Raw genomic sequence first — 14,578 nt, 5'->3', positions numbered from 1 at the left:
GTGAGGTTAAATGAGAGGACAAATGTAAAGCACTTAGAAAAGTGTCTGAAAGAGTAAGTACTACATCAGTGGCTGCTATTGTTGTTTAGTAGTACCCAACAAAACAACTAGAACCAATAAAAAAAGGTCATCAGAAGAAGAATGAATATAGGAGAAGGAAATGGCAAACCACTCTAGTACTCTTGCCTGGAGAATCCCACGGATGGAGGAGTCTGGTAGGCTACAGTCCACGGGATCGCAAAGAGTCGGACACGACTGAGCGACTTCACTCTCAGGTGGCTCAATGGTAAATTATCTGCCTGCAGTGTGGAAGACACAGGTTTGATACCTGAGTCAGGAATATCCCCTGGAGAAGGAAATGGCAATCTACTGTAGTATTGTTGCCTGGGAAATCCCAAGGGCAGAGGAGCCTGGCAGGCTGTAGCCCATGGGATCACAAAAGAATCAGACATGTCTTAGCGAGTAAACAAAAACAATATAGTTGGTTAACAATTTTGTGTATAGTAAAAACAAATGGACAATATTTTGCATGTATGTGGCTACTTAGTTTGCTTGTATGCTCTTTGCAGTAAAAAGCTTAAACTATTTGTATGAAAAAATGATGCCTATGGCAATTTTCTGCAAGGTTCTTATAACATGATCATTTTCAATTTTGAAAAAAAAAAAAAAAGAAGAATGAATATAGATATTAACATAATAGATTATACAGCAATGAGAAGGAACGTACCACAGCTACAAACAAAACACAGATGAATCTAAGTAACATAATGCTGAGTGAAAAAAGCCCTACAGAACTATATAAAGTGTAATACTCCATTTTAAAACAGGGCAAAAAACAAATAAAACAAAAAAGATATACTGTTTAGATATTCATATGTAAGATATACACCTTTTTCTAAAAAGTAAGATAAACACAAACAGGGTAGAAATTATCTGTATGAAAAGTGCAGGGAGATGGGATGAGAGAAATATGAGTATTTAAGTTATTGGTGCAGTTCAGTTCTCAGATTTAAGTGCAGTACAGTGGAGATATAAATTAGCATAATCATTTGAGAAGTGATTTGTCATTAACTAGTAGAGCTTAAAAATCACTTTCCCTATAACTCAGTAAATATATTCTTAAGTTATACCAAGAGAAAAATCTCTTGGTATATCATGTGTATCATGTTCTTAGCAACATTGTAATAGAAAAAAAAAAAAAAAAACGAAATAATTCTATGTCAACAAAGAAATGGATGAAATATGACCACAATTCATTCTAATAAGCTATACAGGAGAGAAAATAAAAAATTATAACCATACACCATAAGGCTGAATCTCAGGAACAAAGGCTGAACAAAAAAAGCAAGTCAATGAAAAATACATATATATGATTCCATTTATAAAACTGTCATGAAGTACACGGTTTAGAAATAATATGCCAGAAATACACAGAAAAGTAAAGAAATGATAGGTACAACATTAACAGTAATCATTACCTGTAAGGAAGAAAGGAGATGGGATTGGGCAGAGCGTGGAAGGTCACACAAGGGACATCAAAACTAATGACAGGTGTTCTGGGAAGATGGTGACAGCAGTATTCGCACAGATTCAGATCTCTTCAAATCCCCACATAAAAACAGACAGGGCAACTAAAGAGCAAAGCCAAAATCCCATCCACAGCACTTACAACAAAACTATGTGACAAGGTATTCATTCAAATCCCAAAGTGTAAACGGGTAGAGGCAAATCACCAGCACCCAAAGACCTAAACTGCTTGACAGGAAGAAGAAAGTAAGTGGCAACCAATGGACCTAAGAACAAAACAGCTTCAAAATAACTGATGGGTATTCACTGGAAAACACAGCAGGGGAAACTGGAAGGATCCTGACATTTCCAATACTAGGTGAGACAAAGGGTCCATGATAAGAAGGTCCATAAGAGTTCGACCAACATAGTCCCCATGAACTCTGAAAACTGATCCACCTAGGCTCCCTTCTAGAACAAGTCCCATAATGAGAATCAAAACTGAGCATGGACTTCCCTGGTGGCCCAGTGGTTAAGACTCTGAGCTTCCACTGCAGAGGTCTCAGGTTCAACACCTGGTCAGGGAAGTTAAACAATTCACAGGGTTTGGTCAAAAAAAAAAAAAACAACTGAGGACAGAACAACAAAAGCAGGTGAAGGTACCGACCAAACTGGGGAAGAAGAAAAGACTGGTGAAATCTCAGAAAGCAAGTCATCATCTTTTGAATACTATATAACAACAACCAATGCAGAACTCTATGAAGTCAGAGAATTTTCCATGAATGTCACTTTATCTTAAAAGTTCAAGAAACTTGATTCCACATAAAAATGACCAACAGAAAATTATCAAGGTCAAACCCTATATAAATTTATTATTATAAGAGAAAAAAATCCCTATAATGAAAGTACTCAGGTAAATGTGTTCACAAAACAGATCAAAACTGCAACCTATTTCAAAACAAGGTAAAGACATTAAGAAAATGATACAACACATAAAAGAACAATACACATCAAAAACAGAAAAACTGAGAACTGGAGATAAAATATAGAGTATGAAAAAAGATTAAAAAAATTATTTCAGTAATGAAGACCAAACGAGAAGGAAAACAAAGAGAAATAAAATAATAGTGCCTTCTTAAAAAAGAGAAGGTAAAAAAGAAAATTTTTAAAAATTGTTAAAGACATAAAAAGGTTCATTGAAGAAATGCAATAAAGAACCAACAGGAGTTCCTGGAGAAAATCAAAGCAAGAGAAGAGTACATATAATAAAAGTTTTCTCAATTTAAAACATACACACACACACACACGTACCTACTAAAAAGGACAGACCACATACCTAAAAATACTGACCCCCAAATGCCCAACACCTAGTAATATTTAAACTACTAGAATTTCATGCCAGAAAAAAAACTTTGGAGCATTTAGAAAAGAAGAGCATGTGACTTAGAAAAAAAATTAAATAATCAGTTTTTCACAGAATGCTTCATAACACAATAAAACTGAGTAACATATTAAAAATACTTAGACCTAGAAAGTACGATCCTATGATCTTATATCCGATAAAACTGACTTTCAAGTACAAAAAACACAAACTTATCAACACATGAGAATTTGGGGACTACTATTCCAGATGAAAGAATTAGAGACAAAAACCTTCAGAAAATCAAAATTACTACAGATGCAGACATAAGGACTGATAAAAAAACATTAAATATACAGTTAGCAATAAAGACTGAAAAGGAATTAAGAAGGGAAGAGTATAGTACACAATAACTATTACTATGACAGTGTGTAGAATAGTACATCTATTTTTAAAATAGGAAGAGAATGAAAAGAGTATGCGCAAAAAAATAATGTTTTCAGTGATCATATCAGTGGTGATAATCATATGATTACTCCAAAACTATTGTGTAGTGCGTGAATGATAGAGAATAAATGGGCGGTGTTGAAATATCCAAATTCTATCATGTCTTGGGCCCTTAAATCAAAATTCTTCATTTCAGTTCAGTTCAGTAGCTCAGTCGTGTCTGACTCTTTGCGACCCCATAAACTGCAGCACACCAGGCCTCCCTGTCCGTCACCAACCCCCAGAGTTTACTCAAACTCAGGTCCATTGAGTCGATGCCATCCAGCCATCTCATTCTCTGTCATCCCCTTCTCCTCCCACCGTCCATCTTTCCCAGCATCAGGGTCTTTTCAAATGAGTCAGTTCTTCGCATCAGGTAGCCAAAGTATTGGAGTTTCAGCTTCAACATCAGTCCTTCCAATGAATTTTCAGGACTGATCTCCTTTAGGATGGACTGGTTGGATCTCCTTGCAGTCCAAGGGACTCTCAAGAGTCTTCTTCAACACCACAGTTCAAAAGCATCAATTCTTTGGCACTCAGCTTTCTTTAAAGTCCAACTCTCACATCCATACATGACTACTGGAAAAACCATAGCTTTGACTAGACATACCTATGTTGACAAAGTAATGTGTCTGCTTTTTAATATGCTGTCTAGGTTGATCATAGCTTTTCTTCCAAGGAGCAAGCATCTTTCAATTTCATGGCTACAATCACCATCTGCAGTGATTTTGGAGCCCAAAAAAATAAAAGTCTCTTACTGTTTCCACTATTTCCCTATTTGCCATGAAGTAGTGGGACCATGATCTTAGTTTTCTGAATGTTAAGCTTTAAGGCAACTTTTTCACTCTCCTCTTTCACTTTCATCAAGAGGCTCTTTAGTTCTTCTTCACTTCTTGCCATAAGGGTGGTGTCATCTGCATATCTGAGGTTATTGATATTTCTCCCGGCAATCTTGATTCCAGCTTGCGCTTCCTCCAGCCCAGCATTTCTCATGATGGATTCTGCATGTAAGTTAAATAAGCAGGGTGACAATATACAGCCTTGACGTACTCCTTTTCCTATTTGGAACCAGTCTGTTGTTCCATGTCCAGTTCTAACTGTTGCTTCCTGACCTGCACACAGACTTCTCAAGAGGCAGGTCAGGTGATCTGGTATACCCATCTCTTCGAGAATTTTCCACAATTTGTCATGATAGAAACAGTCAAAGGCTTTGGCATAGTCAATTAAGCAGAAATAGATGTTTTTCTGGAACTCTCTTGCTTTTTCCATGATCCAGCAGACGTTGGCAATTTGATCTCTGGTTCCTCTGTCTTTTCTAAAACCAGCTTTGAACATCTGGAATTCACGGTTCATGTACTGTTGAAGCTAGCCTTGGAGAATTTTGAGCATTGCTTTAGAGCATCTGAGATGAGTGCAATTGTGCGGCAGTTCGAGCATTCTTTGGCATTGCCTTTCTTACGGATTGGAATGAAAACCGACCTTTTCCAGTCCTGTGGCCACTGCTGAGTTTTCTAAATTTGCTGACATATTGAGTGCAGCACTTTCACAGCATCATCTTTCAGGATTTGAAATAATTCAACCGGAATTCCATCACCTCCATTAGCTTTGTTCGTAGTGATGCTTCCGAAGGCTCATTTGACTTCACATTCCAGGATGTCTGGTCTAGCTGAATGATCATACCATCGTGATTATCTGGGTCATGAAGATCTTTTTTGTATAGTTCTTCTGTGTATTCTTGCCACCTCTTCTTAAATATCTTCTGCTTCTGTTAGGTCCATACCATTTCTGTCCTTTATTAAGCCCATCTTTGCAAGAAATGTTCCCTTGGTAACTCTAATTTTCTTAAAGAGATCTCCAGTCTTTCCCATTCTGTTGTTTTCCTCTATTTCTTTGCACTGATCTCTGAGGAAAGTTTTCTTATCACTCCTTGCTATTCTTTGGAACTCTGCATTCAAATGGGTATATCGTTCCTTTTCTCCTTCGCTTTTTGCTTCCCTTCTTTTCACAGATATTTGTAAGGCCTCCTCAGAAAGCCATTCTGCTTTTTTGCATTTCTTTTCTTGGGGATGGTCTTGATCCGTCTCCTGTACAGTGTCACAAACCTCTGTCCATAGTTCATCAGGCACTCTATCAGATCTAATCTCTTGAATCTATTTGTCACTTTCATTGTATAATCGTAAGGGACTTGATTTAGGTCATACCTGGTGTTCCCTACTTTCTTCAATTTAAGACTGAATTTGGCAATAAGGAGTTCATGATCTGAGCCAAAGTCAGCTCCCAGTCTTGTTTTTGCTGACTGTGCAGAGCTTCTCCATCTTTGACTGCAAAGAATATAATCAGCCTATTTGGTATTGACCATCTGGTGATGTCCATGTGTAGAGTTTTCTTTTGTGTTGTTGGAAGAGGGTGTTTGCTATGACCAGTGCTTTCTCTTGGCAAAACTCTATTAGCCTTTGCCCTGCTTCATTCTGTACTCTAAGGCCAAATCTGCCTGTTACTCCAGGTGTTTCCTGACTCCCTACTTTTGCATTCCAGTTCCCTATAATGGAAACGACATCTTTTTTGTCTGTTAGTTCTAGAAGGTCTTATAGATCTTCACAGAACTGTTCAACTTCAGCTTCTTCAGCATTACTGGTCAGGGCATAGACTTGTATTAACATGATACTAAATTCTTCCACGCTTCAAAATTCTTAGTGTGGAAGAAAGAAGATACATATGTAACAGAGAAAAGTTACATAAATTCTATGATCCTGAATTTCAGTTAGAAACATCAATGAACTCATGAGTTATTTTATCCTTATTTTTCCTAGCTCTATCCACTGAAAAAACCTAGAATATATAAGTAATTAGGAATAATGAACATGTCTAGTGTTCAGACTGTGACCTTTAAATACCATTTCTCCTAAAAGGAACCAGAGTTTCTGACAGAAAGCAGTAATTTCAGAAGAAAGTACAAGATGAATCTTGTATTAATTAAGTAGCAAGGAAGCTAATCAAAGTCTTACAAGCCAATCTGAAGAAATTCCCCCTGGTCAACAAAGGGTCAATTTGAGCTTTAATAATAAGAAAATTCCAATTTATTGAAACCCACAAAATACACTTAATCCATTTTTTTTTTAATTACAACAGCAACAACAAAAAGATATTTGTCACTTCTGAAGAACAGCAGGGGACCAATTCATAATCCTGAAAACTGTAAATAAAAAGCAAGAATCAAGTATTTATCCTTCCTTTCCTATATGAACTATACAACTTGGGTAACCAAATAATGGATGATTAAAGGGAAGTATTTATTTATAATACTACTTCAATTAATATACAGAAGAAAAGACTATTGCCATTTTGAAATTCTCAGTTAGTTATCAGATCAAAGTCATTAAAAGAGAACTAACATCAATCACAAAAAAAAGCTAATCACACATTCTGATCTCTTATGGTCTTGCTAATTAAAGGGATCCAGGAGGCGAAGGGGACGACAGAGGATGAGATGGTTGGATGGTATCACTGACAAATAGGACATGGGTCTGGGTGGACTCCAGGAGTTGGTGATGGACAGGGAGGCCTGGTGTTCTACAGTTCATGGGATCGCAAAGAGTTGGACATGACTGAGCAACTGAACTGAACTGAACTGAATGTGAATCTGCTCTGGATTCTGGATCAATCTGCCAATTATCAGGAAACACCAAGAATAGAGGAATATCATGATGTGCACCATGAATATGCAATCAGCAAACTCACGAGTATAGAAAAGTCTACATGTCAAATAGCTCTCGTTCTTTAGGAGATAACTATAAGGAAAAACAGAATGGAAGGGGGACTGATAAAATCAAAGAGACTTAAGAGACATTAAAATTTTAATGGGTGTAACTAAATTATAGTGTCTTGGAATGAGCATCTGGATGATAAAATTTTGTATGCAAAGAAGTAATAAACATAAAAGTCAGGATAATGGTGTGCTATCATCTATTATTTGGTTACCTAGTTGTATGGTTCATATAGGAAAGGAAGGATATATACTTGACTCTTGCTCTTTGTTTACAGTTTTCAGGATATGAATTGGTCCCCTGCTATTCTCCAAAAGTTTCCAGTTCTTTTTGTTCCTGTTATTCAAAGAAAAAAATTTTAAGTTAAGTATGACCTCATGGATTAAGCATATTTTATGGGTTTCAATAAATTGGAATTTTATTATTAAAGCTCAAATTGTCCCTTCATTGACCAGGGGGAATTTCTTCAGATTGGCTCTTGAGACTGATTAGCTTCCTTGCTAGTTAACATAAGATTTATCTTGTACTTTTTTCTGGAAGAAAGAATCCAAATCAAATTCAAGTTAGATCCCTTTATTTAGCAAGACCAAAAGAGACCCAAAATGTCTGATAAGCTTTTTTTTGCTGACGTTAGCACTCTTAATGACTTTTGTCTGATAACTAACTGAGAATTTCAAAATGGCAATAGTCAGTCTTTTCTTCTTTTATTATTTAAGGTGGAAAGGGAGTTGTGATTGGAATGTGACATCCAGAAGGAACTTCTGGGACAGATGACAAAGTTTTATTTCTTGACTTGGGTCATGGTTTCAAAGATATACCTAGCAATAATTCATTGGGTGATATACTTGGTTTTCTGAATTTTTACTTTATAATAAAATATTTTTGTAAGACGACAGAGGATGAGATGGTTGGATGGCATCACCAACTCAATGCACATGAGTTTGAGTAAACTCCAGATGGTCAGGAAGGCCTGGCACGCTGCAGTCCATGGGGTCACAAAGAGTAAGACACGACTGAGCAACTGAACTGAATATTTTTTTAATGTAAATGATGGATATACAAGTTTTTATTATATCATAATTCTTTGTCGTCTGCATATATTATAAATATTTCTTTGTACCTACTCAATATTAATTGAAACTTTTAAATTAAAAAACACATTGTTTATAATGAAAGTTCTTCTTGGTTAAGATCATGCTAATTTGAAATTGAGACCCTGTCATTTATCAATATATCAAGCATTAATTTCCTCTTATATTAAATGGGAATAATAAAAGATTTCAAGTTAACAACTAAATACGATTAGTATAACTACATAAAAATGCATTTATTTTCCATTTCTAACATATCTTAGTTTCAGCCAAGAAAGTATATATTTATAGACAAGCAATTTTATTTCATTTACTGAACCACTAATCAAGATCTGTCATTTCCTGCCACTCAATTACAGAACTCCCATGTAACACAAGCAGTCCATTCCTTTAGCAATGTACTTACTGAGCCTAGAACAGCAGTACTTGGCACACAGTCAACAAAACAAAGTCCCTGCTCTGATAGGCTGCTATTCTAGTGGAGTGAGACAAACCATCATAAAAAGAAATAAACAGACAACACACCAGATAGTAATAAATCTAGGAAGAAAAAAAAAGAAGTATGATGAGATAGTCATGGGAGAGGAGCTATGTTTTTTAGAGAAGACCTCTCCAAAAAAAGAAAATACGAGCCTCCTAGGAAAAGAACATCACAGAGAAAAGAGAGCAAGCACAAGGGCACTGAGATAGAACAAAATCTTTGTGTTCAGAAAAATGGCAAAGCCAACATGACTAGAGCAGACTGAGCAGGAATAAACTAGAAAGACATTACAACACAGAGTGGAAAGGAAAATTTTACAGTTTTACAGGGTATGCTAAGAGTTTTGAATTTTCCTCTTAATAAGAAAATACTGATCATAGAAGTAATATATTCTAATAACTTATTTTTAAATAATCACTTTTTATCTACTATGTCTAAAAGAGTTGGATATGACAGCGACTGAACAGCAGCAAAAATAAAGACAAGACTCAGGGGGGATAAAGAAAGAAGCAGCTAGACTACTTAGGAAGCTACTGTAACTGTCCAGGCAATAGTGGTAGTTAGTATATAGGAGTAGAAAGTAATGAAAAGTGTCAGAGTCTGGATATCCTACTTTCATACAGTTTCAGCATCTAGACACATTAAAAATAATTCTTCAAAGTGTTAATATCCTTTCAAAATATTGCTACGGAAATAAAAGTCCTTGAGAACGTGTTTTGAAACACATAGTAACTGGAAGGTTATACTTTAAGAAATAGTTAAGCAAATAAATGAGAGACAGTGGTTGTTAAGTGTCAAGGCTCTACAGTCAAGCCTCCTGGTTTTGATCCTAGCTTAATCACTTACTAAATATGAAAATAACAACGAAGTTTCTCTATGCCTCAGTTTTCTCATTTTTCAAATGGAAATAATAGGAGCCACTTCATTATGACCAACCTTGATAGTATATTAAAAAGCAGAGACATTTCTTTGCCAACAAAGGTCCGTCTAGTTTTTCCCGTGGTCATGTATGGATGTGAGAGTTGGACTGTGAAGAAAGCTGATCGCCGAAGAATTGATGCTTTTGAACTGTGGTGTTGGAGAAGACTCTTGAGAGTCCCTTGGACTGCAAGGAGATCCAACCAGTCCGTTCTAAAGGAGATCAATCCTGGGTGTTCATTGGAAGGACTAATGCTAAAGCTGAAACTGCAATACTTTGGCCACCTCATGCGATGAGTTGACTCACTGGAAAAGACTTTGATGCTGGGAAAGGTTGGGGGTGGGAGGAGAAGGGGATGACGGAGAATGAGATGGTTGGATGGCATCACCGACTCGATGGACATGAGTTTGTGTGAACTCCGGGAGTTGGTGATGGACAGGGAGGCCTGGCGTGCTGTGATTCATGGGGTCACGGAGAGTTGGACACGACTGAGCAACTGAACTGAACTGAACTGAACTGAACTTCATTAGACCCTTGTGATATGACAATGAATATAAAGAATTTTAGGTGACACATGGTAACAGCTCAATACGTATTTGCTATCTAACTTATTGTTCTACTCCAAATAGTTTCTATGGCTACAGGTTCCCACTATTTTTCCATTGCTACCACTATTTATAATATCCCCTTTTATAACTGGTTACATTTTTAAATGGAGAAGGAAATGGCAACCCACTCCGGTATTCTTGCCTAGGAAAACCCATAGACAAAATCTGAGCCTAGTGGGCTACAGTCCATGGGGTTGCAAAGAATCAGGCACAACTTAGCAACTGAGCACATATTTAAAATTATCACAACAGGGACTTTCCTGGTGGTCCAGTGGTTAAAAATCTGCCTTGCAATACAGGGGAGATAGCTCTATCCCTGGTCAGGGAACTAAGATCCCACAAACCGTGGAGTAACTGAAGCCCCTGTGTCAAAACTATAGAAGACCAACTGCCACAACTAGACAATCCATGTGTCACAACAAAAAGCTCCCACAAGATGCAATGAAGATCTCTCATGTTGCAACTAAGACCCAACTCAGCCAAATAAATATAGTTCAAAAAAAAATTATCACAATAAAAATTAACTTCAAATGTTCCTAATGTTATATATTTCATTGATTTTATTTTTAATCAAAAGTTTCTGTTTTAGGTTTAACAAAGCTCTCTGATTGGTATTATACTTTTTTTTAACTTGGAGGATCACTCCTTTTAAAGATAACTGAAGTTGAATTTGCAAGAATCCAAAGCAATTCCTATTAACACTTTTTTCTTCACTTTCAAACAGAGTATGACAAGAACAATTACCAGAAATATCATAATCACTTGGACTTTTTGTGTAGTTGGTCACACTCTTGATTGTAAGTTGTATAACTATGAGCATAGGTTAGGTTCACAAGATCAACTGTTGGGTGTCAAATATTTGATGTCCTTTCATATTTGAAATGCTTCCACTAAAGACACATAAGAAAATGGTAATAATACCTACCTCTGAGAGAGAATAGGGGAGAAGGGTGAGAAAGAGACATACTCTGCATTGAAAACCATTGCCATTATTTGGGTGCCTTCCCTTGCAAATGCATTAACTTCTAAGAACATAAAATATTTTTTAAAGAAAAAAATACCATTTACTAACAATTTACAGAACAATTTTTTAAATAGTTCACCACAATGGCAGCTTACCAGATTGAAGATGCCAGTAATATATTAGTGCTGTTTGCAAGAAACCTAAGTGGAGGCTCTGCAAGCAGTACACAGGATAAAATTCCTCCACCAAAGCAGTGGAGCATAGCAGTAAACCAGCTTGACAGAGGATTCTTCCATGCCAGCTCTGCTGCTCCTGAAATGATAAAGTAAATGTTTGAGCTACTGTACACTAAACAAGTCCTGAGGTACCAGTGGCAATAAAGAAACACACTTCTAAATTTCATAATTTTCTAGAACTTACTATTACTCCTAAGTATGACAATCATGATCATCATAAACTGTATCTCCTGTTCTTTAAATCAACACTGGAAACATTTTGTTAAGACATGGGTGACTTGGGGCATCTTTAAAATACCCTCTTTAGGATCTTATTGTACTTCCCTGGTGGCTCAGACGGTAAAGCAACTGCCTACAATGAGGGAGACCTGGGTTCAATCCCTGGGTAGGGAAGATCTCCTGAAGAAGGAAATGGCAACCCATGCCAGTATTCTTGCTTGGAAAATCCCATGGACGGAGAAGCCTGGTAGGCTACAGTCCATGGGGTCGCAAAGAGTCGGACACGACTGAGCGACTTCACTTCAGGATCTTATTGCCAGTTTCCTAGTAGTACATTATTATACAGACAAGCTCCCCATCGACTGCCTCCTTTCATTTCCAACCCCACTGTAAGTATGTCAATTAATATGTCCAAATGATATATTAAGAAAAATTTATAATCTTAAGTACTTTAGAAAATAAAGCTGAAAAACTGAAGTTTCAATATGACAGACTTGAAATAGAATGACAAAATAAACTCAGAGGTGAAAGGCTGATGAGAAATAGGTATTTACATCATCTCAAATGTCTCCTAACAGATTATTTATTACAGAGAGAAACAGTAATTTTAGAATGGGTAAACCTTGAAGACATCACTGTAAACAAACAATATCAGGTGATCTCTGATAGTATGCACTAAGGACACATCGTTGCTACTGTAGTATTTCTACTATACCAAAAATGTATAACCTTAACTAGTTTAATTATACAAACTCAAATTGAGGGTTATTCTAAAAAAACAAGAAAACTAACAACAAACACTTGGCCTATATTTTAACAACATAAAGGTCAAAGAACACACACAAAAAAAGGCTGATGAAATGTTTCAGATTAAATGACATTAAAGAGACAACCAAATGCAATGCATCTCCCTAGATGATATTTCAGAATGAGAAAGAACATTTATAAAAGAACTTTACGGACAACAAATTGATAAAATTTAAACATGGATTGTTGCTTTAATAATAGTATTGTATCACTGTTAAACTTCCTGATTTTGATAACTGTAATGTAACTCTTAAAATCAGTCAGAAGTAACTGGGCAAAATGACTCCAATTTACACTCAAGTGGTTCTGCAAAAATACAGAGATAAAAACATTCAGAGAAATGGTAAGGTACAAACTTACCATGGATAAGTTCTTGGGATCTAATGTACAGCATAATGACTGTAGTTAATAATACTATATGATACTATATTATATCCTTGAAATTTGCTGAGAGTAGATTTTAAGTGTTGTCACCACACACACACACACACACTCAAAAGGTAACTATGTGGGATGATAAACATGTTAATTAATTTCATTGTGGTAATCACTTCACAATGTACTATGTATATCAAATCATCATATTGTATACCTTAAATATATATATAATTTTGTCAATTATAGGTCAATAAAGCTGGGGGAAAAATTAAATAAATGGGGCAAAATGTCAGTTGGTGATTCTGGATAAAGTACATGGGAGTTCCTTGACCTAGTCCAGCAACTTTCTATAAGCGAAATTACTACAGCAAAGAGTACAAAAAAAATTTTTTAACCCGGCCAGAAAAGTAGAAGCAAATTATAAAAATGAAAGTAGAAACTAAATAGATGCTAGAGACAGGCAATCAATAAAGCCAACCCAAAGCTTTTCTTGGAAAAGACCAATAAAACAGAATATTGTTCAGTAAGTCTGAAAAATAGGTGTGGAGAGGGGAAGGAATGAAAATAATATATAATATTAGAAGCAAAAAATGGAAATAATTTGAGATTTTTTTATTATAAGAAAACATTTAATCTAATAAAGGTGAACATATAGTTGAAATGGAAATTGAAATGGACAATTTTCCCAAAAAACTATATATTGCAAAATCCCCTTAAGGATAGGTAGAAACTTGAACATACAAATAACTATGAAAAAAAATTACAGGGTAGTCCAAGATCTATCCTAAGAAAGGTGTTAGACCCAGATAAACTAATGGACAAATACCAAATAATTTCTTATTACTTATTCTTATATTATATAACCATTATAGAGTTTAGAAAAACTTGTTCTGTGAAACAAAATAACTCCAACATAAAATACTGTAAAGAAAAATAAAGAAGAGAGACAGAATGAGAGAGGAAGGAGGACGGGAGTCAGGAAAAAGGCAGGAGGGAAGAAAAAAAAGAGGAAGAAGACACTTAAGTCACACTATCATGTTACCTTATGTGGTACACAAATATATCCATAACAAACTGAAATCAGTAGTTTTTCAAAAGGATCACGAATCATAACCAGGTAGATTTTTATCCAAAGAATTTAAGGAAGGTTCAACACAAAGTCATTAAAATCATTCACTATACTAACAAATTAATATGATCACTCCTTTATCACTTGATAAAAATTTCAACATTCATTTTTTTTTAAATCTAGTAATCTAAGAACAGGGAAAAAAAAAAAAAGCCATGAGGAAAAAGGTTTATAAGTTGACACCATCAAAATTTAAAACTTCTCAACTTCCCTGCTGGTCCAGTGGTTAAGACTCCACCCGCCAATGCATGAGACATGGGTTCAATCCCTGGTCCACAAAGATTCCACATGTCACAGGGCAATTAAGCCCACGTGCCACAACTACTGAGCCAATGAGACCTAGAGCCCAGGTTCTGCAAAAAGCAAAGCCACCTCAATGAGAAGCTCATGCACCACACCTAGAGAATAGCCCTCACTCACTGCAACAACAGAAAACCCACACCCATCAAGGAAGACCCAGCACGGTCATAAACAAAGACAACTTGTTAAAAAAAAAAAAGTTTTTAACCTCTATATAACAAAAGACCAGGATAAAATAATTTTTAATCAATAAGGCAAATTCCAGAGTTCCCATAGAGACTGAGACAGAACTGTGAGTGTCTCCTGTGGAGGTACGGGTCAGCAGTGGAC

General features: G+C 36.0%; 1 protein-coding gene across 1 annotated transcript in view; it reads right to left on the bottom strand.

Annotated features, from left to right (window-relative positions):
• TMEM38B (transmembrane protein 38B) overlaps positions 1-14,578 on the bottom strand; it is a 64,738-nt gene that overhangs the window by 37,424 nt on the left and 12,736 nt on the right. The window contains exon 2 of the mRNA XM_088838239.1: positions 11,335-11,491. Within this exon, the coding sequence (XP_088694365.1) occupies positions 11,335-11,491 (157 nt within the window). The remainder of the gene's footprint in view (positions 1-11,334; positions 11,492-14,578) is intronic.

Source organism: Moschus berezovskii, chromosome 7, assembly GCF_049115385.1.
Source record: "Moschus berezovskii isolate FMDL1 chromosome 7, NW_MosBer_1.0, whole genome shotgun sequence".
Taxonomy (NCBI): domain Eukaryota; kingdom Metazoa; phylum Chordata; class Mammalia; order Artiodactyla; family Moschidae; genus Moschus; species Moschus berezovskii.
Note: the sequence above shows the minus strand (reverse complement) of the source record. Positions and strands in the feature narration are given on the sequence as shown.